General features: G+C 38.1%; 1 protein-coding gene across 9 annotated transcripts in view; it reads right to left on the reverse strand.

Moving 5' to 3' along the window:
* Positions 1–3,336: 3,336 nt before the first annotated feature.
* LOC110508063 (muscleblind-like protein 1) overlaps positions 3,337–26,686 on the reverse strand; it is a 180,248-nt gene continuing 156,898 nt past the window's right edge. For 3 of the 9 annotated variants that reach the window (XM_036965205.1, XM_036965206.1, XM_036965212.1), the window contains 7 exons: positions 23,153–23,206; positions 21,373–21,520; positions 19,450–19,485; positions 17,998–18,042; positions 14,869–14,960; positions 14,399–14,472; positions 3,337–13,576 (listed from right to left, as the gene is read on the reverse strand). In XM_036965205.1, the coding sequence (XP_036821100.1) occupies positions 14,416–14,472; positions 14,869–14,960; positions 17,998–18,042; positions 19,450–19,485; positions 21,373–21,520; positions 23,153–23,206 (432 nt within the window). In that variant the 3' untranslated portion in view covers positions 3,337–13,576; positions 14,399–14,415. Of the gene's footprint in view, positions 13,577–14,398; positions 14,473–14,868; positions 14,961–17,997; positions 18,043–19,449; positions 19,486–21,372; positions 21,521–23,152; positions 23,207–26,686 lie in introns of those variants that run through there. The other 6 variants (XM_036965207.1, XM_036965211.1, XM_036965209.1 and 3 more) reach the window with 6 other exon arrangements.

The following is a 26,686-nucleotide window of genomic DNA, read 5'->3' on the forward strand; positions in this document are numbered from 1 at the left end:
TTTAGTTATTAAAGTAAGTTATCACCTCTGTTTTATTTAGTTATTAAAGTAAGTTATCACCTCTGTTTTATTTTGTTATTAAAGTAAGTTATCACCTCTGTTTTATTTTGTTATTAAAGTAAGTTATCACCTCTGTTTTATTTTGTTATTAAAGTAAGTTATCATCTCTGTTTTATTTAGTTATTAAAGTAAGTTATCACCTCTGTTTTATTTAGTTATTAAAGTAAGTTATCACCTCTGTTTTATTTAGTTATTAAAGTAAGTTATCACCTCTGTTTTATTTAGTTATTAAAGTAAGTTATCACCTCTGTTTTATTTAGTTATTAAAGTAAGTTATCACCTCTGTTTTATTTTGTTATTAAAGTAAGTTATCACCTCTGTTTTATTTAGTTATTAAAGTCAGCTACGGTATAACCTCTGTTTTATTTTGTTATTAAAGTAAGTTATTATCTCTGTTTTATTTTGTTATTAAAGTAAGTTATCACCTCTGTTTTATTTAGTTATTAAAGTAAGTTATCACCTCTGTTTTATTTAGTTATTAAAGTAAGTTATCACCTCTGTTTTATTTTGTTATTAAAGTAAGTTATCACCTCTGTTTTATTTAGTTATTAAAGTAAGTTATCACCTCTGTTTTATTTAGTTATTAAAGTAAGTTATCACCTCTGTTTTATTTTGTTATTAAAGTAAGTTATCACCTCTGTTTTATTTAGTTATTAAAGTCAGCTACGGTATAACCTCTGTTTTATTTAGTTATTAAAGTAAGTTATCATCTCTGTTTTATTTAGTTATTAAAGTAAGTTATCACCTCTGTTTTATTTTGTTATTAAAGTAAGTTATCACCTCTGTTTTATTTAGTTATTAAAGTAAGTTATCACCTCTGTTTTATTTAGTTATTAAAGTAAGTTATCACCTCTGTTTTATTTAGTTATTAAAGTCAGCTACGGTATAACCTCTGTTTTATTTAGTTATTAAAGTAAGTTATCATCTCTGTTTTATTTAGTTATTAAAGTCAGCTACGGTATAACCTCTGTTTTATTTTGTTATTAAAGTAAGTTATCACCTCTGTTTTATTTAGTTATTAAAGTCAGCTACGGTATAACCTCTGTTTTATTTAGTTATTAAAGTAAGTTATCATCTCTGTTTTATTTAGTTATTAAAGTAAGTTATCACCTCTGTTTTATTTTGTTATTAAAGTAAGTTATCACCTCTGTTTTATTTAGTTATTAAAGTAAGTTATCACCTCTGTTTTATTTAGTTATTAAAGTAAGTTATCACCTCTGTTTTATTTAGTTATTAAAGTCAGCTACGGTAACACCTCTGTTTTATTTAGTTATTAAAGTAAGTTATCACCTCTGTTTTATTTAGTTATTAAAGTAAGTTATCACCTCTGTTTTATTTAGTTATTAAAGTAAGTTATCACCTCTGTTTTATTTAGTTATTAAAGTAAGTTATCACCTCTGTTTTATTTAGTTATTAAAGTCAGCTACGGTATAACCTCTGTTTTATTTAGTTATTAAAGTAAGTTATCACCTCTGTTTTATTTAGTTATTAAAGTAAGTTATCACCTCTGTTTTATTTAGTTATTAAAGTAAGTTATCACCTCTGTTTTATTTAGTTATTAAAGTAAGTTATCACCTCTGTTTTATTTTGTTATTAAAGTAAGTTATCACCTCTGTTTTATTTTGTTATTAAAGTAAGTTATCACCTCTGTTTTATTTTGTTATTAAAGTAAGTTATCACCTCTGTTTTATTTTGTTATTAAAGTAAGTTATCATCTCTGTTTTATTTAGTTATTAAAGTAAGTTATCACCTCTGTTTTATTTAGTTATTAAAGTAAGTTATCACCTCTGTTTTATTTTGTTATTAAAGTAAGTTATCACCTCTGTTTTATTTTGTTATTAAAGTAAGTTATCACCTCTGTTTTATTTAGTTATTAAAGTAAGTTATCACCTCTGTTTTATTTAGTTATTAAAGTAAGTTATCACCTCTGTTTTATTTAGTTATTAAAGTAAGTTATCACCTCTGTTTTATTTAGTTATTAAAGTAAGTTATCACCTCTGTTTTATTTAGTTATTAAAGTAAGTTATCACCTCTGTTTTATTTAGTTATTAAAGTAAGTTATCACCTCTGTTTTATTTAGTTATTAAAGTAAGTTATCACCTCTGTTTTATTTTGTTATTAAAGTAAGTTATCACCTCTGTTTTATTTTGTTATTAAAGTAAGTTATCACCTCTGTTTTATTTAGTTATTAAAGTAAGTTATCACCTCTGTTTTATTTTGTTATTAAAGTAAGTTATCACCTCTGTTTTATTTTGTTATTAAAGTAAGTTATCACCTCTGTTTTATTTTGTTATTAAAGTAAGTTATCACCTCTGTTTTATTTTGTTATTAAAGTAAGTTATCACCTCTGTTTTATTTAGTTATTAAAGTAAGTTATCACCTCTGTTTTATTTAGTTATTAAAGTAAGTTATCACCTCTGTTTTATTTAGTTATTAAAGTAAGTTATCACCTCTGTTTTATTTTGTTATTAAAGTAAGTTATCACCTCTGTTTTATTTTGTTATTAAAGTAAGTTATCACCTCTGTTTTATTTAGTTATTAAAGTAAGTTATCACCTCTGTTTTATTTTGTTATTAAAGTAAGTTATCACCTCTGTTTTATTTTGTTATTAAAGTAAGTTATCACCTCTGTTTTATTTAGTTATTAAAGTAAGTTATCACCTCTGTTTTATTTAGTTATTAAAGTAAGTTATCACCTCTGTTTTATTTTGTTATTAAAGTAAGTTATCACCTCTGTTTTATTTAGTTATTAAAGTAAGTTATCATCTCTGTTTTATTTAGTTATTAAAGTCAGCTAAGTTATCACATTTGTTTTATTTTTAATGATACATCAAATTATGTTGGTGCTAAATCACATAAATATATTTAAACTCCTACAGATGATGTATGTAATTTACAAAGAAGTCTTTTTGACCGTTATTACATCTTGATTTAAAGGATCTTCAAATAGAAAAACTAATTAAAATAGTCAGAGGGGAAATATGCATGAAATTGAAAAGAGTTTTGCTCCGTTGCCCTTGACAACACAGCCTTATGCATTCTTCACACCACCCAGTGGCATTATTCACTTTTCCATCCGGTCTCTGTCACTTTTTAAATCAAATTTTAGGGAGATGAGGGAGATGAGTTTGTCATATTCTACAATTGAAACCTATGAGGGTTTTTGCAGTATGATAATTGTATGGAGCTGTTCTCTGGCTTGAAGAAATATAATATACTGTCATTACCATAATAATAGAAACTGGGTCCATAGAAGAAATTGGAGATCACGCTTGTGGAGCAAAATCACTTTTATTGGATTTGATGTATTTTTTTATTTTTTATTTTTTTTTAAATATTTAACAGCAAGAATCATATAAAGCATCAGAACATTGGAGACAGGATTCACACATGATATAGAACCCTGGTGACAGGATTCACACATGATATAGAACCCTGGTGACAGGATTCACACATGATATAGAACCCTGGTGACAGGATTCACACATGATATAGAACCCTGGTGACAGGATTCACACATGATATAGAACCCTGGTGACAGGATTCACACATGATATAGAACCCTGGTGACAGGATTCATACATGATATAGAACCCTGGTGACAGGATTCACACATGATATAGAACCCTGGTGAAAGGATTCACACATGATATAGAACCCTGGTGACAGGATTCACACATGATATAGAACCCTGGTGACAGGATTCACACATGATATAGAACCCTGGTGACAGGATTCACACATGATATAGAACCCTGGTGACAGGATTCATACATGATATAGAACCCTGGTGACAGGATTCACACATGATATAGAACCCTGGTGACAGGATTCACACATGATATAGAACCCTGGTGACAGGATTCATACATGATATAGAACCCTGGTGACAGGATTCATACATGATATAGAACCCTGGTGACAGGATTGACACATGATATAGAACCCTGGTGACAGGATTCATACATGATATAGAACCCTGGTGACAGGATTCACACATGATATAGAACCCTGGTGACAGGATTCATACATGATATAGAACCCTGGTGACAGGATTCATACATGATAGAACCCTGGTGACAGGATTCACACATGATATAGAACCCTGGTGACAGGATTCACACATGATATAGAACCCTGGTGACAGGATTCACACATGATATAGAACCCTGGTGACAGGATTCACACATGATATAGAACCCTGGTGACAGGATTCACACATGATAGAACCCTGGTGACAGGATTGACACATGATAGAACCCTGGTGACAAGATTCACACATGATAATGATAGAACCCTGGTGAAAGGATTCACACATGATATAGAACCCTGGTGACAGGATTCACACATGATAGAACCCTGGTGACAGGATTGACACATGATAGAACCCTGGTGACAAGATTCACACATGATAATGATAGAACCCTGGTGAAATGATTCACACATGATATAGAACCCTGGTGACAGGATTCATACATGATAGAACCCTGGTGATATGATTCACACATGATAGAATCCTCGTGACAGGATTCGCAACATTATAATGATAGAACCCTTGTGAAAGGATTCACACATGAATGAACCCGGGTGACAGAACCCTGGTGACAGGATTCCCACATGATAGAACCCTGGTGACAGGATTCCCACATGATAGAACCCCGGTGACAGGATTCCCACATGATAGAACCCTGGTGGCAGGATTCACACATGATAGAACCCTGGTGACAGGGTTCACACATGATAGAACCCTGGTGACAGGATTCCCACATGACAGCCGTTGAAGCATGGTGACAGGATTCCCACATGATAGAACCCTGGTGAAAGGATCCCACATGATAGAACCGTGGTGAAAGGATTCCCACATGATAGAACCCTGGTGAAAGGATTCCCACATGATAGAAGCCTGGTGAAAGGATTCCCACATGATAGAAGCCTGGTGAAAGGATTCCCACATGATAGAAGCCTGGTGACAGGATTCCCACATGATAGAAGCCTGGTGAAAGGATTCCCACATGATAGAAGCCTTGTGACAGGATTCCCACATGATAGAAGCCTGGTAAAAGGATTCCCACATGATAGAAGCCTGGTGAAAGGATTCCCACATGATAGAACCCTGGTGACAGGATTCCAACATTAGAACCCTGGTGAAAGGATTCCAACATAACAGTCGTTGAAGTCCTATGAAAGGATTCCAACATAACAGCCGTTGTAGTCCTATGAGGGGATTCCCACGGAATAGCCATTGAAGCCCGGTGAAAGGATTCCCACATGATAGCCATTGCCAGTCAAATAATTATTTCCAAGTTAGCACAGTGCATCTTCATCAATCACTCAACTTTGTTAAGACCAGCTTTATAAACGGGAGACCAAAAAATTCCCCTGGCTAACCAATCATGCTCCTTCACTCTTATGAATACTGCTCAACATTGATTCATTTATATGGAAAATATATTATGGCTTTAGATTGTGGCTTTAGATCAGTGCTTACATAACATGTGCTTTATGGTGGACATCTGGCCACATGGCACAAATACTTTCAGGGGGCTCTGAACAATAAAATAAGCAGAGACCAAACGGCAGCAGAAGACAGAATACATCGTTTTAGCACTACAAGCTGAGAAAACGTAAAGCTCAGATTACATCATATTATAACATCAGGCATATGCTCGGGACAGATGAAAAGTCACGTCAAGGTTTGGACTAACGTTGAAGCCCGTGAGTAACACAGAAAACTGTTTATAGGTTCCCTATAGTTTACCTGGCAAACTGCTTGTACGTTTCTGTCCATTTCATCAACCAGAAGCATAGCTTCTAAACAGAAAGAGACACACTGACAGCTATTGTGTTTCTGTTGTATGTACTGTATGTCCTGTAGGAGTTATAACTCTTGAAATGAGTATATTCTTAGTCTATTTAGTAAACCACTGTTTTGTTTTTTTGTTGATTTTATTTTAGTCCATTACATTGATATTATACTGTATACTGTAAATGCTGTGTAACATACTGACTTATTCAATATTACTCTGTTGTGAAGTAGTTCTTTTCCAAAGGTATATGTTTTGTTCCTTTAACATGCGTTCCTTTCTGGCTAAAACAGGACTTGTTTTGATTGGTTGGGCCTGGAAGAACGTTGCCATGAAACCGGACAAAGCCAGTCAGGCCCTTTTCTCCAGAGGTTAACATCTTAATCTGAAGGTTTCCTGACAAACTAAAAGCCGCTGGCAAAAACGAAGAGCAACACATTGCCTTTTTCCGAAAGGGCTACAGAGTGAGAACTCTTGTGCCACTTTATACAAGCAGTTTAATTCAGCCTTTCATTCTTTTTTTTTAAATGATCCTAGCAAAATGTATTGTTGTTATAGATATTTTTTATTCAAAATAAGATCTAGATTTTATACATGATTCTCTCTTTTTTGACTATGTACAGAAGTGCAAGAAAGTCAACCTTCTTCACCTACAATGCTGTGAAAAAGTATTTGCCCCTTTAAAAAAACAAAAACATTCTCCACTTTTGCATATTTTTGATATTGAATGTTATCAGATCTTCAACAAAAAAACGAATATTAGATCAAGAGAAACTGAGTGAACAAATATCACAATATTTACATATATATTTCATAAACAAAGTTCTGTAACACCCAATGCCTCTGTGTGAAAAATTAATTGCCCCCTTACACTCAATAATTGGTTGTTCCACCTTTAGCTGCAATGACCAGGCTGTATCACATCCAGTCATGATTGGGAGTTCCATATGGCGGTGCATAATTGGCCCAGCATCGTCCGGGTTTGGCCGGGGTAGGCTGTCATTGTAAATAACCATTTCTTCTTATTATTAACTGACATGCCTAGTTAAATAAAATAAACATATATTTTTTAATGAAATAAAAATGACTCCAACCAAACACTTCCTGTAGATGTTGATTAGTTTCTCACGTCGCTGGGGAGGAAGTTTGGCCCACTCTCCCATGCAGAACTGCTTTAACTCAGCCACATTTGTGGGTTTTCAAGCAGGAACTGTCGTTTCAAGTCCTGCCACAACATCTCAATTGGGATTAAGTCTGGACTAGGCCATTCCAAAACGTGTTGCTTTTTAGCCATTTTCATGTAGACTTGATTGTGTGTTTTGGATCATTGTCTTGCTGCAGGACCCAGCTTTTTCCATTATGCCTGGTTAAAACCAAACACTGCATTCCACAGTAAGAACCTTATACCAATGGTCAAGCATGGTGGTGGTAGTGTGATGGTTTGGGGATGCTTTGCTGCCTCAGGACCTGGACAACTTGCCTTAAAACTTCTTCGGGATCGATGTCCCTTCCACAGGACGGTTGAGCTAACGTAGGCTAATGCGATTAGCATGAGGTTATAACTAGCAAGAAAATTTCCCAGGACATAGATATATCTGATATTGGCAGAATGCTTAAATTATTGTTAATCTAACTGCACTGTCCAATTTACAGTAGCTATTACAGTGAAAGAATACCATGCTATTGTTTGAGGAGAGTGCACAGTTTTGAACATGAAAAGTTATTAATGGAAGGAACCATTAATTCTGCTCTGTATCAGAGATTTCTTCAGGCGAATGTCAGGCCATTCGTCTGTAAGCTGAACATGAAGCGAGCGGGGTCATGCAGCAAGGCAATGATCCAAAACGCACAATTGTTTACATGAAAATGGTAAAAAAAGCAACAAATTTGGCCTAGTCAAAGTCCAGACCTAATCCCTATTGAGATGTTGTTGCCGGACTTGAAACGACAGTTAATGCTTGAAAACCCACAAATGTTGTTGAGTTAAAGTGGTCATTCATGCATGTAAGAGTGAAAATACCTCCACAGCAACGTGAGGGACTGGTCAACAGCTACAGGAAGTGTTTGGTTGCAGTCATTGCAGCTAAAGGTGGCACAACCAGTAATTGAGCGTGAGGGGGCAATTCGTTTTTTCACACAGGGGATTTGGGTGTTGCATAACCTTGTTAATAAAATAGAATAAGTATCCATTCTTGTTGTTATTTGTAAACGCAGGTTCTCTTTATCTAATATTAGGTTTTGGTTGAAGATCTGATAACATTCAGTATCAAATATATGCAAAAATCGAGAAAATCAGAATTGGGCAAAATACTTTTCCACAGCCCTGTAGGTTTTCCCTTGCTTGTTTGTGGCTAAGTAAAGAGATCAGTGTGCGTACTCCATGCTCGACCCGCCTCCGACCCCTGACCTCAACTGTAACGCCCCCTAAGAGTGATCAAATATGCAGCTATATTTTCAACATGGCCTGACATCCAGGGAGATTACAAATATTCAAACAATAGTTACTATTTGAAGAGAATACAGTAGAAAATGTTTTTTTTTTTTTTAAACCTACACATCTAAGAATTAGATTTTTTTATAATATTTTTTTCCTTATAAGAGTGACTAGTTACAAACCAGACGATCATTCAAATAATACTCCACTGTCAGTGAGTGTTGTCACAGCAAGCCTCTCACTCTCCTAGTATTTCCTCAAAGTCAGATACCCACACAAAATATCTTTGTTCAAGGAACTCAAACAGACAAGAAATTAAAATAATTCTTAAGAGTTCACAGAAAATAAAAATCATTCAGTTTACAATCATAACACTACAGTAAATATTCAAATCAACATTACAGGAAATTTCAGAAAACTAAAATATGGTATGAAGAACACAAAACACACACATATTACCTACTATTCAGAATCCTACAAAAGTTACGGGTAAAATCTAGTAAGACAAAACTCCTTTAACTAAATATAAAAAATGTAATCCGTGCATTTAAACAAAATAAAATAAGACATTAATCTTCTTGAAAAAAACTAACTCAACAAGAAATACATGTTTAGAGTGAAAGACAACAATCATATATACCACGAAAGCTTTGTGTGGCGACAAAACAGCAAGGGTTAGGCAAGAGGACGATTTGAAATGGCTTGTTGCATTGTGCCGACCTCGTGGTGTTTTCTAAGGCTTTGGATGAGTAATACAATCAGGTCAAGCTCTTCCATACCATGTCTTTTCATACAAGGCATGCAGAAGCATGAGGGTTTAATAAACCAAAACACAATCTACACTCCCCCACGCTTCCATACACAAATTTACACTCACCCCCCTCTTGTCCATACACAACTTCATTTGTGATTTTGGCCCCACACATTTGCTGAACAGAGCTCCACTAGTGCACCCACATATGTCAACACAGAACACAGAAGAAAAATACCAGAAAAACATTTGACTGTATCTATCCAAAAGCATCCATACTATCACACATTAAAATACACATAATGTGTCTTCACAAGTTCTCTCACATATCATAGACCATATAAACTGCACTTAATAAAACATACAATTAAAAAAAATCATTAAATTAATTATAATAAAATGAAAACCACACCATGTTAGAACAAATCAACCATAAGCCACCCTGTAACTCTTGGAAAGTGCTCCTCACTCCACTCAGCCGTTTGGTTTAACACGCAACTTTCAGGAGTTCTTCATTCTATCCTTCCTTTTTCACAGTCTCCACCCCTTCTTCGTCACAAGTGAGACTTTTGGCATAATATTGGGTCCAGGGCCAAAGCCCCATTCATTAAGCCTTTACAGTCTATAAACTTTATACTCAGAGACAGAGAGGACTGGGTCCTAACAGAACCAACTAAAGTCTATAGCCTTTATACCCAGAGAGGACTGGGTCCTAACAGAACCAACTAGAGTCTATAGCCTTTATACCCAGAGACAGAGAGGACCAGGCCCTAACAGAACCAACTAGAGTCTATAGACTTCATACCCAGAGACAGAGAGGACCAGGTCCTAACAGAAGCAACTAGAGTCTTTAGACTTTATACCCAGAGACAGAGAGGACCAGGTCCTAACAGAACCAACTATAGTCTATAGACTTTATACCCAGAGACAGAGAGGACTGGGTCCTAACAGAACCAACTAGAGTCTATAGACTTTTTACCCAGAGACAGAGAGGACTGGGTCCTAACAAAACCAACAAGAGTCTATAGACTTTATACCCAGAGACAGAGAGGACCAGGTCCTAACAGAACCAACTAGAGTCTATAGACTTTATACTCAGAGACAGAGAGGACCAGGTCCTAACAGAACCAACTAGAGTCTATAGACTTTATACCCAGAGACAGAGAGGACCAGGTCCTAACAGAACCAACTAGAGTCTATAGACTTTATACCCAGAGACAGAGAGGACAAGGTCCTAACAGAACCAACTAGAGACTATAGACTTCATACCCAGAGAGGACCAGGTCCTAACAGAACCAACTAGAGTCTATAGACTTTATACTCAGAGAGGACTGGGTCCTAACAGAACCAACTAGAGTCTATAGACTTTATACCCAGAGACAGAGAGGACTGGGTCCTAACAGAACCAACTAGAGTCCGTAGACTTTATACCCAGAGACAGAGAGGACTGGGTCCTAACAGAACCAACTAGAGTCTATAGACTTTATACTCAGAGACAGAGAGGACCAGGTCCTAACAGAACCAACTAGAGTCTATAGACTTTATACCCAGAGACAGAGAGGACCAGGTCCTAACATACCTAACCAAGTAGACTCTATAGACTTTATACCCAGAGAGGACCAGGTCCTAACAGAACCAACTAGAGTCTATAGACTTTATACTCAGAGACAGAGAGGACCAGGTCCTAACAGAACCAACTAGAGTCTATAGACTTTATACCCAGAGACAGAGAGGACCAGGTCCTAACAGAACCAACTAGAGTCTATAGACTTTATACCCAGAGACAGAGAGGACAAGGTCCTAACAGAACCAACTAGAGACTATAGACTTCATACCCAGAGAGGACCAGGTCCTAACAGAACCAACTAGAGTCTATAGACTTTATACTCAGAGAGGACTGGGTCCTAACAGAACCAACTAGAGTCCATAGACTTTATACCCAGAGACAGAGAGGATTGGGTCCTAACAGAACCAACTAGAGTCTATAGACTTCATACTCAGAGAGGACCAGGTCCTAACATACCTAACCAAGTAGACTCTATAGACTTTATACCCAGAGAGGACTGGGTCCTAACAGAACCAACTAGACTCTATAGACTTTATACCCAGAGAGGACTGGGTCCTAACAGAACCAACTAGAGTCTATAGACTTTTTACCCAGAGACAGAGAGGACTGGGTCCTAACAAAACCAACAAGAGTCTATAGACTTTATACCCGGAGACAGAGAGGACCAGGTCCTAACAGAACCAACTAGAGTCTATAGACTTTATACTCAGAGACAAAGAGGACTGGGGCCTAACAGAACCAACTAGAGTATATAGACTTTATACTCAGAGACAGAGAAGACCAGGTCCTAACAGAACCAACTAGAGTCTATAGACTTTATACCCAGAGACAGAGAGGACCAGGTCCTAACAGAACCAACTAGAGTCTATAGACTTTATACCCAGAGACAGAGAGGACAAGGTCCTAACAGAACCAACTAGAGTCTATAGACTTTATTCCCAGAGAGGACCAGGTCCTAGCAGAACCAACTAGAGTCTATGGACTTTATACTCAGAGTCAAAGAGGACTGGGGCCTAACAGAACCAACTAGAGTCTATAGACTTTATACTCAGAGACAGAGAGGACCAGGTCCTAACAGAACCAACTAGAGTCTATAGACTTTATACCCAGAGAGGACCAGGTCCTAACAGAACCAACTAGAGTCTATAGCCTTTATACCCAGAGACAGAGAAGACCAGGTCCTAACAGAACCAACTAGAGTCTATAGACTTTATACCCAGAGAGGACCAGGTCCTAACAGAACCAACTAGAGTCTATAGCCTTTATACCCAGAGACAGAGAAGACCAGGTCCTAACAGAACCAACTAGAGTCTATAGACTTTATACCCAGAGAGGACTGGGTCCTAACAGAACCAACTAGAGTCTATAGACTTTATACTCAGAGAGGACTGGGTCCTAACAGAACCAACTAGAGTCTATAGACTTTATACATAGAGAAGACCAGGTCCTAACAGAACCAACTAGTCTATAGACTTTATACTCAGAGACAAAGAGGACCAGGTCCTAACATAACCAACTAGAGTCTATAGACTTTATACCCAGAGAGGACTGGGTCCTAACAGAACCAACTAGAGTCTATATCCTTTATACCAAGAGACAGAGAAGACCAGGTCCTAACAGAACCAACTAGAGTCTATGGATTTTATTCCCAGAGACAGAGAGGGCCAAGTCCTAACAGAACTAACTAGAGTATATTGCCTTTATATCCAGAGACAGAGAGAACCAGGTCCTAACAGAACCAACTAGAGTCTATAGTCTTTATACCCAGAGACAGAGAGGACCAGGTCCTAACATAACCAACTAGAGTCTATAGACTTTATACCCAGAGACAGAGAGGACCAGGTCCTAACAGAACCAACTATAGTCTATAGACTTTATACCCAGAGAGGACTGGGTCCTAACAGAACCAATACCCCTTCTCTGTCTGACTCACACCGTGGAATCTAAGGTCAAGGCAAATTAAAAGAAGTCCAGAGGTAACCCAAACAGCCTAAGGTGGGTAACTGCGTACCCAAGAGGCAAAGACCATGAATGGTTCATCTGTTAATGACGTCAAACTGTAGACAAACATTCACGGAACAAGGACACTAGAGACATCAGAGACTTTGAAGGCGTTCCCCAGGATAACACTTTAACACGGCTATAATGACCTCATAACACTCAATGTTTTTGGGATATATACGTACATAGTCTATGGCACTTTAAGTGGAGCTTGCAACATATCTAGTAAAGCTGGGATGGGTTTTAAAACACAAAGGTGTACTAAACCCACAACATTCAGCTGTCCTTATGGCACCAAGCCCACTAACCCATTTCAACCAAGTTGGTCTTGTAAAGAACCAAATCATCTACAAACAAGCCGTGCACAATTCTTTCAGTCCAATATGGCAATTAGTTACAATTCCTCGTCATTTCCACTTCTTGTTTAAAATACAAGGTGCAACTTTGTTTTGTGTAAACCATGAAAAAATCATATAAATTACAGAAAAACAAACTGAAAATAACATAAAAGAGAGTCTTGGTCTGCTGACATACCAAACTAGTGGGCGTGACTATCTCCTCGTGTTGACATTCAAAGTGTGTCCGGTGTTTTAATGGATGACGCCTCCACAGATATAAAGGCTGGCTGTAATGTTCTGTAGATGACACAGTTCCTCTCTGTGTAGGTGGTGCTGTTGTCCGTTATGGTGTGTGTAGAATACACACGTTCACCACCTTATGACAAACCAGATCTCTTTGAGTAGCATGCATGTCAGAACCACTACAGTTTACAGGTGGTTGGAGTCTCCTGGTGTTCTGGATGTTACAGGCATAGAAATAGAATATATTCTAAAGATTCTAGTTCTATGCTTACAGGCATAGAAATAGAATCTATTCTAAAGATTCTATTTCTGTGGTTACAGGCATGAAGGGTGAACTGTTGTCTGGGACGGATGGAACACCCGCACACTCCAGTTTCATCTGCAGGAGAAAACAATAGAACAGAATAGAAAATAAAATAACCAATTAGAGAAGAATAGAAGAACAAATCAAAAGAGATTGCATAGACATAATGACATACAGATGTAGGATCTAAATGTGATCACCTGCACAGCAGAAAATGCAAACGTGTAGTATGTTCAAGTTTTAAAAAAAGGCTTCTAAAATTTGCAATTTCAAAAAAATGTATCAACCCCCTTACAATTTTTTTTTTTATCAACCCCCTTACAATTTTTTTTTTTATCAACCCCCTTACAATTTTTTTTTATCAACCCCCTTACAATTTTTTTTTATCAACACCCTTACAATTTTTTTTTTATCAACCCCCTTACATTTTTTTTTATCAACCCCCTTGCAATTTTTTTTATCAACCCCCTTACACATTTTTTTTTATCAACCCCCTTACAATTTTTTTTTATCAACCCCCTTACAATTTTTTTTTATCAACCCCCTTACAATTTTTTTTTATCAACCCCCTTGCAATTTTTTTTATCAACCCCCTTACAATTTTTTTTTATCAACCCCCTTGCAATTTTTTTTTATCAACCCCCTTGCAATTTTTTTTTATCAACCCCCTTGCAATTTTTTTTTATCAACCCCCTTACAATTTTTTTTTATCAACCCCCTTACAATTTTTTTTTATCAACCCCCTTACAATTTTTTTTTATCAACCCCCTTACAAAAAAAATGTCATTAATTATAATCCACACAATAATAAAAATGTTCTGTTGCTGCGAGAACATTTTTCTGCCGTGAGAAAGGGGTCAAGTTAAGAACCTACATTGGTATGAAAATGAGTCTTACTGTTCTGGTAGAGACTTCTACATCTGAGTCACATACTTGTGACTCGTAAGATGATCTGTAGATATTATTGGAATCTGGGGAAGAACACGAGAGAAGACAGAAAACAACCCTTACTGTAAATGTCGCTTTTACAACACAACTCTCAATGGGCTATTTTCGTTTTTCTTGCATCACTTACAGACGGTGCCAAATTCACTATCAATCATATTTTAAACGAACTCAAAACAATATGTGTTACGAATAAAACAACACTGAGTGTTCTAAGTGTGTTTAGAAGTTAGTCATCCGTTACCATGGCATCCATCCTCCTCTTCTGAGGACCATTCATTGCAATTCAATAGAGTGATCATAAGTACCAACAAGATGGAGGATACAGCCTATGGCACAGTACTCTCAAAACGTCACCCGGAAGTGACGTACTTCCATCACAAGAAGTGGACAGAGACAGAGGAAGCGGAAGAGGGGCAAACCTGATTGGCTGTTGCGGTTGCAAAGGGAACACTTGTGGCAGAGGAGTTGGCTGCAGACACAGTGGCGGGCGTAGCACCGTGCATCATGGGTACTTTAGGGAGAGAAAGATCACACAGACAAATGAACTGGAGCAGGCCCGAGGTGTTGTTCTATTATAAAGGTTACTGGGTAAGTATTTATTTACAGCTCTTCCTCTAACCACTTATAAACCTATCGTGTTGATGTTGTCCATTAGAAAACCATTTGTTTGTGTATTTCTTACTATCTATAAATAGGATCTAGTGCCATTGATACAATATTCTAAGCTGACCTTTAGATAAGGTGTTAGCTGACAGGGTAACTGAGGTTTGGGATGAGGGTCAGGACAATGAGTAGATCAGAGTGGGTTATTACAGCCACAAGCTACAGTGCCTTCAGAAAGTTTTCATACCCCTTCACTTGTTCCACATTTGTTGTGTTACAGCCTGAATTTAAAATGAATTCAATTGAGAATTTGTGTCACTGATCTACACACCCTATACCCTATAATGTAAAAGTGGAATTTTGCCTGTAGTTATTTATAGAAATGAATAAAAAAAATTAAACGCTCAAAAGTCTTGAGTCAATAAGTATTCAACCCCTTTGTTATGGCGATCCTAAATACATTCAGGAATTAAAATGTGCTTAACAAATACATTCAGGAATTAAAATGTGCTTAACAAATACATTTTTGATTTGAATTGAACCAGGCAAGTCAGTTAATAACTAATTCTGACTTACAATGATGGCCTACTCCGGCCAAACCCCGACGATGCTGGGCTAATTGTGCGCTGCCCTATGGGACTCCCAATCACAGCCGGATGTGATACAGCCGGGATTCAAATCAGGTACTGTAGTGACGCCTCGCTAGCACTGAGATGCGGTGCCTTAGACCGCTGCACCACTCGGGAGCATTATAAGTTGCATGGATTCGTTCCGTGTTCAATAATAGTGGTTAACATCATTTTTTAATAGCTACTCCGTCTCTGTACCCCACACACACAATTATCTGTAAGGTCCCTCAGTTGAGCAGTGAACTTCATGTACAGATTCAACCACAATGACCAGGGAGGTTTTTAAATTCCTCGCAAAGTAGGGCACCGATTGGTTGATGTATACAAATAAAAAAAAAAGCAGATGCAGAATATTGCTTTGAGAATGGTTAAGTTATTAGTTAGACTTTGGTGTCCTTCCTAACTCAGTTGCCGGAGAGGAAGGAAATTGCTCAGAGATTTCACCATGAGGCCAATGGTGACTTTAAAACAGTTACGGAGTTTAATGATTGTGATAAGAGGAAACTCAGGATGTATCAACAACATTGTAGTTACTCCACAATACTAACCAAAATGACAGAGTGAAAAGAAGGAATCCTGTAAAGAATAAAACTATTCCAAAACTTGCATCCCGTTGGCAACAAGGCACTTAAATACTGCAACAAATGTGGCTAGGAAAATAACTTTTTGTCCTGAATACAAAGCGTTATGTTTGGGGGAAATCCAACACAACATGGGGTATGAATACATTCTGAAGGCACTGTATGTGGCACATCATACGACAGACAAACCTCAGCAACGTGACATCATGCATAGCGAGAGCGGTGACATTCAATAGGGGTGACACACAGGGAAACAGGGGAAACAACGCTAACACTTTTACTTGACACTCACATTGTCATAACCATGTCATAATGTGTCATAACAGCTGACATAACATGACATAACTTGTCATAATAGGGTCATAACACCGTCATGTTCCATATATTCATACCTGTTGTGACATATATTTAATTATTTTATGGTTGGTTATGACAGCGATATAAGAGTCATTTATTCAAATTATTATTTTCCCTGCCAAAAAAAGTCTCCTTTCCTTTGAAAGTTAGTTTCATTAAGTCCTTTGTTGTTGTTGTTGTTGTTTTAATGAATTCTGTACAGTTATTTTTTTTAAATGCGATAATATGTAGAAAATACACTGACGCATTATGACCATCATGTGTCACTTTACTTGGACTAAGAAAGTACACTTCATGAAGCATTATGACCATCCTGTGTCACTTTACTTGGACTAAGAAAGTACACTTCATGAAGCATTATGACCATCCTGTGTCACTTTACTTGGACTAAGAAAGTACACTTCATGAAGCATTATGACCATCCTGTGTCACTTTACTTGGACTAAGAAAGTACACTTCATGAAGCATTATGACCATCCTGTGTCACTTTACTTGGACTAAGCAAATACACTTCATGAAGCATTATGACCATCATGTGTCACTTTACTTGGACTAAGAAAGTACACTTCATGAAGCATTATGACCATCCTGTGTCACTTTACTTGGACTAAGAAAGTACACTTCATGAAGCATTATGACCATCCTGTGTCACTTTACTTGGACTAAGAAAATACACTGTCATGAAGCATTATGACCATCCTGTGTCACTTTACTTGGACTGAGAAAATACACTTTATGACATTGTCAAGAAGCATTATGACATCATAATCATATAAGCCAGATAGTCCTATCACGTACATGCCCTTATATCAGTCATCAGTCACAAAGAGGGTGTCTTGTCCTGCTCCTGAAATCTGCTCCTGCATTCATCCCAGTCATCAGCAACAGAGCTTTGGGGTAGGTACATGTCTGACATCAACGTGTGCACAATTACAACGATAATTGAATAAAGTCAATATCAGAAAATTTTATATAACATAAACATACTGTTGACACGTAGGCTACGGTGTACTGGAATGTTTGGCCTTGTGTGGTAGGTTTTGTGTGTTTTTACACACTTATGTAGGTGTCAAAACTAGCTATAAAATAACACAATAAATGTCACAACAGGTTATGACCATACTATAACAGGTTATGACCATACTATAACAGGTTATGACCATACTATAACAGGTTATGACCATACTATAACAGGTTATGAAAAGTTATGTCAGCTGTTATGACATATCAGGACATGGTTATGACCGTGTCATAACATGTTATGATGCTGGGGGTCAACATGTACTTCAAAATGTTTCATACTTCATTCATATTTCGATAACAATACACATCTTAGCACCACCATCATCACCAATAAAATAATAATACTACAACTAACCCTGTCTGCAACCCACAGTCTGTCCCAATCCAGTCCAGTCCCACTCTGTCAGGGTATGAAATACAAAATTAAATGCTCTGTATTTTTTATCTCCAAGCTGTGAATCTAAATGTTAATTAGATTACAAATCATTTCCCGGTTAAAAATTCCTCTGAATTAACATTTTTAAACACAAATAATGCAACAAAATACAGTTTCTAACTATGAAAATGTTTTTCTCCCTGACAGACAAGGATTGTCTCGACGGTCAAGAATCCCTGCTGAATATTTATTGACAGCAGTTGAAAGAGTGCTTCAAGACTTTGTGCCACATCTCACCAAAACAACGTCCCTGTCTCTTTTCCATCATCAGGCAACACCTGGCCAAGTGACATTGTATTGCTTCCTTCATACTGTATTGTCTTCATTGCGGACACAAGACAGGGAAGATAATATAACAATATTTGTATTAACTTGTTTAATTTTTCATGGTTTTATTATCTTATGAAAGCTGCACTGCAATGGTAAGGGTAGTCAACAACACATCTGCCATGCTGATCATCAACACAGGGGCCACTCAGGGGTACGTGCTTCGTCCCCTCCTGTACTCCTTGTTCACCCACGACTGTGTGGCCCTGCATGACTCTAACACCATCACCAACCTATAGGGAGAAGGTCAGAGACCTGGCAGTGTGGTGCCAGGACAACAACCTCTCCCTCAACATGAGCAAGACAAAGGAGATGACCGTGGACTACAGAAAAAGGAGGGCTGAACATGCTGCCATTCACATCGACGGGGCTATAGTGGAGCGGGTCGAGAGTTTCAAGTTCCTTGATGTTCACATCACCAACAAACTATCATGGTCCAAACACGCTACAGAGGGTAATGCATACGGCCCAGCTTCCTGTAATCCAGGACCAATATACTAGGCGGTGTCAGAGGAAGGCCCCAAATATTGTCGAAGACTCCAGTCACTCTAGTCTATTCCCCCCCCATTTGATTTTACACTGCTGCTACTTGCTGTTATGTATCCATGCATAGTCACTTTACTCCTGCCTACATGTACAAATTAACTCGACTAACCTGTACACCCACACATTGACTCAGTACTGGTACCCCCTGTATATAGCCTCAAAATTGTTATTTTATTGTTTTACTTCTGATTTATTTGTATTAATTGCTTAAGTTTATTTAGTAAATATTTTCTTATCTCTATTTTCTTAAAACAGCATTGTTTATTAATAAGGGCTTGTAAGTAAGTATTTGTATGTGTAAATAAAACCTATTTATCTATCTATCTATCATTTATCTATCTCTTTATGAAGGGAAGGAGACGAGGATATGAAGCTACTTTGGACTTCTGAGAGGCCCCCTTGGTCTCAGAGTGGAAAATGGCCGCCCTGATGGCATGAGATGGAATGTGAGGGACTGAAATGGCTGAAAGGTAATCAGGAAGGAAAGCTGGCACCTACCAACACTTGTTGCAGGTGTCATGCACAATATCGAGCCTGCCCATCATGCATTGCAACAGGAAGTGGATTGGAAAAGGAGATGGAGAGAAGAAATCAACACAACCCATTACAAGACAGTGTCCACAGAGGTAGGGAGTGTTGTTATGGTTACAGAGTATACAGTACATTAAAACGCATCACACAGGTGACACATCAACTACCACACAGTGAAGAAAGACTTATTTAACTTGCATCTTTAAAAATATATATATATATATTTCACCTTTATTTAACTAGGCAAGCCAGTTAAGAACACATTCTTATTTACAATGATGGCCCTACCCCGGCCAAACCCGGACGACGCTGGACCAATTGTGCGCCGCACTACGGGCGGAGTGACACATCTTGCACTGAGATACAGTGTCTTAGACCGCTGCACCACTCTGGAGCCCCTCTACTGGCATTAATCATTCATGAATGATAATCATTACTGTTAACAATGGTCACTCTTTACAGATAGAATCATGGTCGGTACTAAATGCACACAAACACACAGAGAGCTAGACCGTAAAGCACACAGACAGATGTTGTGTGTTTGATGTGTGTTTCAGTAGCTATGATAATGTTGCTTGTAAACACTATTGACCTACGTTTTTAGCACCAGGCATCCAGGGGAAAAGTACGTCTTAAAAAGGGAAAAAGTTGAATGACTAGTCACATCAGCCAATAACTTTGTCCAAGATCAATGACATGCCTGGAAACTGTCTCTCTTGTAATACTCCTCCTATGTAAAGGATGGCCTAGAGGGGTTATGGGCGAGCTTCATCCATTTCTCTCAGTGTGGACTTGGACCACTGTGGCTTGACAGCAGGGATGGACTGAGAACAGAAATCGACCTGGGTATTCTAAAACACTGGGCCCCTACACCTTCCCACTTTTAACCAGCAGTGACACTCACTGGACCCAATCCATGCCGGCTATTTTTACATACCAGGACTGTGAGAGGACTGTGAGACAGAGTTTAAGATGACTTTGCTGTCATCTTAGGGTGGTGCCAGTGTTGTCAGACTGGTGTAAGTGGATCGGACCAGGTGTCAATGTTCTGGTGTATGTGGGTCTCACCAGGGTGGTGTCCGTGTTCTGGTGTATGTGGGTCGGGTCAGGGTGGTGCCAGTTTTCTGGTGTATGTGGGTCTGACCAGGGTGGTGCCAGTGTTCTGGTGTATATGGATCGGACCAGGGTGGTGTCAGTGTTCTGGTGTATGTGGGTGGGACCAGGGTGGTGTCAGTGTTCTGGTGTATGTGGGTCAGGCCAGGGTGGTGCCAGTGTTCTGGTGTATGTGGGTCAGACCAGGGTGGTGCCAGTGTTCTGGTGTATGTGGGTCGGACCAGGGTGGTGCCAGTGTTCTGATTTATATGGGTCGGACCAGGGTGCTGTCAGTGTTCTGCTGTATGTGGGTCGGACCAGGGTGGTGTCAGTGTTCTCGTGTATATGTGTGTTTGTTTGTGTTAGTGTTTCACCAGGGACACTGCAACATGAAAGTCCAATCAGAACCAGTCAAAAGTTTGGACACACCTACTCATTCAATGTTTTTTTTTAAATGTGTACTATTTTAACATTGTAGAATAATAGTAAAAACATCACAGCTATGAAAAAAAAACACATATGGAAACATGTAGAAACCAAAAAAGTGCTAAACAAATCAAAATATATTTTAGATTTTAGATTCTTCAAAGTAGCCACCATTTGTCTTGATGACAGCTTTGCACTCTCTTGGCATTTATGGGTAAGGAGCCTGAAACCAAAGGTTTTATGGGTAAGGAGCCTGAAACCAAAGGTTTTATGGGTAAGGATTTGGGTTTGTGAATGGAGGTCAGCCGTATGAGACTTGACTTCAGGGGTCGCGGCGAGATGAGAGGTGAAAGGTGAGAAGTCAAGGCCTACCTGATGGGATAAACTGCTGCTGAAACTGCATGTTGGCCAGGGCCTGTTGGTACTGGAACATGTTGGCGGCGTTGAACATGGCAGTGGCACCGTTGGCTTTTTCAACTGTGGGTCTCTTTGGTAATGGAGGTAAAACAGGTGAGAGCCCCTGATAGAGGGACCCGATGGAGTGGACAACACAAAACAAAATAAAAAATGGTGGTTGTGGAATCAAAGACAGGGAGAATACATCATTTCATTAGAATAGAAAGGCATCTCCATGAAGCAATTATTTTGAACCAAAAATCAGCAAGTCATTCTAAAGCAAGCAGTGTTCTATGTAACATTAGTCCTTCTAAAATAAGCAGTGTTCTACGTAACACTAGTCCTTCTAAAACAACCAGTGTTCTATGTAACACTAGTTCTCTAGCAAGACAGTGGTGCTGGTCCTCTACTCCTACTAAATCAAGACAGTGGTCTGTTCTTCTACTCCTACTAAAGCAAGACAGTGGCGCTGGTCCTCTACTATTACTAAAGCAAGACAGTGGCGCTGGTCCTCTACTCCTACTAAAGCAAGACAGTGGTCTGGTCCTCTACTCCTACTAAAGCAAGACAGTGGTGCTGGTCCTCTACTCCTACTAAAGCAAGACAGTGGTGCTGGTCCTCTACTCCTACTAAAGCAAGACAGTGGTGCTGGTCTAGGAATTGTGATAACAATAGAAGTATTTAACAACACACAAACAATTTACACAGAAATAATGTGTGAATAACGCAAAAATACACAGTGGTGTAAAGTACTGAAGTAAAAATACTTTAAAGTACTACTTAAGTAGTATTTTGAGGTTTCTGTACTTTGCTACTTATATTTTTGACAACTTTTACTTCACTACATTCCGGATGAAAATAACGTACTTTTTAATCCAGTGATTTTTCCCTGACATCCAAAAGTACTCGTTACATTTTTAGCAGTAGAAGCAGTAGAAGCCTTGTTCATTCTGAGGTCCCTCTAGAAGCCCACCCCATCCACCAGAATTACACATGCAGAACTGGCAATAATAAGAAAACATGTCATAAAAATGGCCGAATATTTATATTTGAATACTACTGAATAGACACTAATCGTGCTTTTAACTACAGCATTCACTAAATGAACTCCAGATAGACGTTCAAGTCGTGTTATGGATGAATAGACTATCAGGGATGAACTGACTAGTCGACAGTATTCTAATACGAAAACTGTGCAGCTTTTGCAATTTCCGCCTATTTCCCTTGTTGACGTAGAGACGGAATGGAAAGGGATACTGAGGTGAATTAACTGGGTACCATTTTATCCTGAATCAATTCATCACCCCACCAAGGAAACGTTTAGTTAACAGTATTGCCACAATCAATTCATCACCCCATCAATGAAATGGTTAGTTAACAGTATTGCCACAATCAATTCATCACCCCACCAATGAAATGGTTAGTTAACAGTATTGCCACAATCAATTCATCACCCCATCAATGAAATGGTTAGTTAACAGTATTGCCACAATCAATTCATCACCCCACCAATGAAATGGTTAGTTAACAGTATTGCCACAATCAATTCATCACCCCATCAATGAAATGGTTAGTTAACAGTATTGCCACAATCAATTCATCACCGCATCAATGAAATGGTTAGTTAACAGTATTGCCACAATCAATTCATCACCGCATCAATGAAATGGTTAGTTAACAGTAACTGAGATGTATTTAGTTTGAATCTAGCATAACAGAGCTGCATGCCAAGCCAAAAGGTGGAAGGTCATAGTACCAGGTCAAAGGTTGCGTCGAGGGGTCGCTTCAGTGATTGGACAGCCGTCTGAGTCTTATTTAGCAGGCAGCGAGCGCGTGATGGCAACGGGCCAATGGGATTCAAGCGCATTAACATAAACCAGCAAGCAGAGGAGCATCATGGGGGCAGCAGTGTAGTTTGGGTTGGTGAGAAAGAAAAAAAACAAAAGAACAAAAAAACAAACAAAAAATAAATCATTGGAGTGCAATATACAACAAACAACAGGTGGCCTTGACATCATTAATGGCTGTAGAGTTGTTACTGTAAACACTATGGTCTTGACATCATTAATGGCTGTAGGGTTGTTACTGTAAACACTATGGTCTTGACATCATTAATGGCTGTAGGGTTGTTACTGTAAACACTATGGTCTTGACATCATTAATGGCTGTAGGGTTGTTACTGTAATCACTATGGTCTTGACATCATTAATGGCTGTAGGGTTGTTACTGTAAACACTATGGTCTTGACATCATTAACAGCTGTAGGGTTGTTACTGTAAACACTATGGCCTTGACATCATTAACGGCTGTAGGGTTGTTACTGTAAACACTATGGCCTTGACATCATTAATGGCTGTAGGGTTGTTACTGTAAACACTATGGTCTTGACATCATTACCGGCTGTAGGGTTGTTACTGTAAACACTATGGTCTTGACATCATTAATGTCTGTAGGGTTGTTACTGTAAACACTATGGTCTTGACATCATTAACAGCTGTAGGGTTGTTACTGTAAACACTATGGTCTTGACATCGTTAATGTCTGTAGGGTTGTTACTGTAATCACTATGGTCTTGACATCATTAATGGCTGTAGGGTTGTTACTGTAAACACTATGGTCTTGACATCATTAATGGCTGTAGGGTTGTTACTGTAAACACAATGGCCTTGACATCATTAATGGCTGTAGGGTTGTTACTATAAACACTATGGCCTTGACATCATTAATGGCTGTAGGGTTGTTACTGTAAACACTATGGTCTTGACATCATTAATGGCTGTAGGGTTGTTACTGTAAACACTATGGCCTTGACATCATTAATGGCTGTAGGGTTGTTACTGTAAACACTATGGTCTTGACATCATTAATGGCTGTAGGGTTGTTACTGTAAACACTATGGTCTTGACATCATTAATGTCTGTAGGGTTGTTACTGTAAACACTATGGTCTTGACATCATTAACAGCTGTAGGGTTGTTACTGTAAACACTATGGTCTTGACATCATTAATGTCTGTAGGGTTGTTACTGTAAACACTATGGTCTTGACATCATTAACGGCTGTAGGGTTGTTACTGTAAACACTATGGTCTTGACATCATTAACGGCTGTAGGGTTGTTACTGTAAACACTATGGTCTTGACATCATTAACGGCTGTAGGGTTGTTACTGTAAACACTATGTTCTTGACATCATTAATGTCTGTAGGGTTGTTACTGTAAACACTATGGACTTGACATCATTAACAGCTGTAGGGTTGTTACTGTAAACACTATGGTCTTGACATCATTAATGGCTGTAGGGTTGTTACTGTAAACACTATGGACTTGACATCATTAATGGCTGTAGGGTTGTTACTGTAAACACTATGGCCTTGACATCATTAATGGCTGTAGGGTTGTTACTGTAAACACTAATGTCTTGACATCATTAACAGCTGTAGGGTTGTTACTGTAAACACTATGGCCTTGACATCATTAACAGCTGTAGGGTTGTTACTGTAAACACTATGGACTTGACATCATTAATGGCTGTAGGGTTGTTACTGTAAACACTATGGTCTTGACATCATTAATGGCTGTAGGGTTGTTACTGTAAACACAATTGTCTTGACATCATTAATGGCTGTAGGGTTGTTACTATAAACACTATGGCCTTGACATCATTAATGGCTGTAGGGTTGTTACTGTAAACACTATGGTCTTGACATCATTAATGGCTGTAGGGTTGTTACTGTAAACACTATGGACTTGACATCATTAATGGCTGTAGGGTTGTTACTGTAAACACTATGGCCTTGACATCATTAACAGCTGTAGGGTTGTTACTGTAAACACTATGGACTTGACATCATTAATGGCTGTAGGGTTGTTACTGTAAACACTATGGACTTGACATCATTAATGGCTGTAGGGTTGTTACTGTAAACACTATGGACTTGACATCATTAATGGCTGTAGGGTTGTTACTGTAAACATTATGGACTTGACATCATTAACGGCTGTATGGTTGTTACTGTAAACACTAATGTCTTGACATTATTATATTTCTGTAGGGTTGTTACTGTAAACACTATGGACTTGACATCATTAATGGCTGTAGGGTTGTTACTGTAAACACTATGGTCTTGACATCATTAATGTCTGTAGGGTTGTTACTGTAAACACTATGGTCTTGACATCATTAATGTCTGTAGGGTTGTTACTGTAAACACTATGTTCTTGACATCATTAATGTCTGTAGGGTTGTTACTGTAAACACTATGGACTTGACATCATTAACAGCTGTAGGGTTGTTACTGTAAACACTATGGTCTTGACATCATTAATGGCTGTAGGGTTGTTACTGTAAACACTATGGACTTGACATCATTAATGGCTGTAGGGTTGTTACTGTAAACAATATGGCCTTGACATCATTAATGGCTGTAGGGTTGTTACTGTAAACACTAATGTCTTGACATCATTAACAGCTGTAGGGTTGTTACTGTAAACACTATGGCCTTGACATCATTAACAGCTGTAGGGTTGTTACTGTAAACACTATGGACTTGACATCATTAATGGCTGTAGGGTTGTTACTGTAAACACTATGGTCTTGACATCATTAATGGCTGTAGGGTTGTTACTGTAAACACAATGGCCTTGACATCATTAATGGCTGTAGGGTTGTTACTATAAACACTATGGCCTTGACATCATTAATGGCTGTAGGGTTGTTACTGTAAACACTATGGTCTTGACATCATTAATGGCTGTATTGTTGTTACTGTAAACACTATGGTCTTGACATCATTAATGGCTGTAGGGTTGTTACTGTAAACACTATGGCCTTGACATCATTAACAGCTGTAGGGTTGTTACTGTAAACACTATGGACTTGACATCATTAATGGCTGTAGGGTTGTTACTGTAAACACTATGGACTTGACATCATTAATGGCTGTAGGGTTGTTACTGTAAACACTATGGACTTGACATCATTAATGGCTGTAGGGTTGTTACTGTAAACATTATGGACTTGACATCATTAACGGCTGTATGGTTGTTACTGTAAACACTAATGTCTTGACATTATTATATTTCTGTAGGGTTGTTACTGTAAACACTATGGACTTGACATCATTAATGGCTGTAGGGTTGTTACTGTAAACACTATGGTCTTGACATCATTAATGTCTGTAGGGTTGTTACTGTAAACACTATGGTCTTGACATCATTAATGGCTGTAGGGTTGTTACTGTAAACACTATGGTCTTGACATCAATTACTGACACACAGGAATGTTGCTTTG

The sequence above is a fragment of the Oncorhynchus mykiss genome, chromosome 27, assembly GCF_013265735.2.
Source record: "Oncorhynchus mykiss isolate Arlee chromosome 27, USDA_OmykA_1.1, whole genome shotgun sequence".
NCBI classification, from domain to species: domain Eukaryota; kingdom Metazoa; phylum Chordata; class Actinopteri; order Salmoniformes; family Salmonidae; genus Oncorhynchus; species Oncorhynchus mykiss.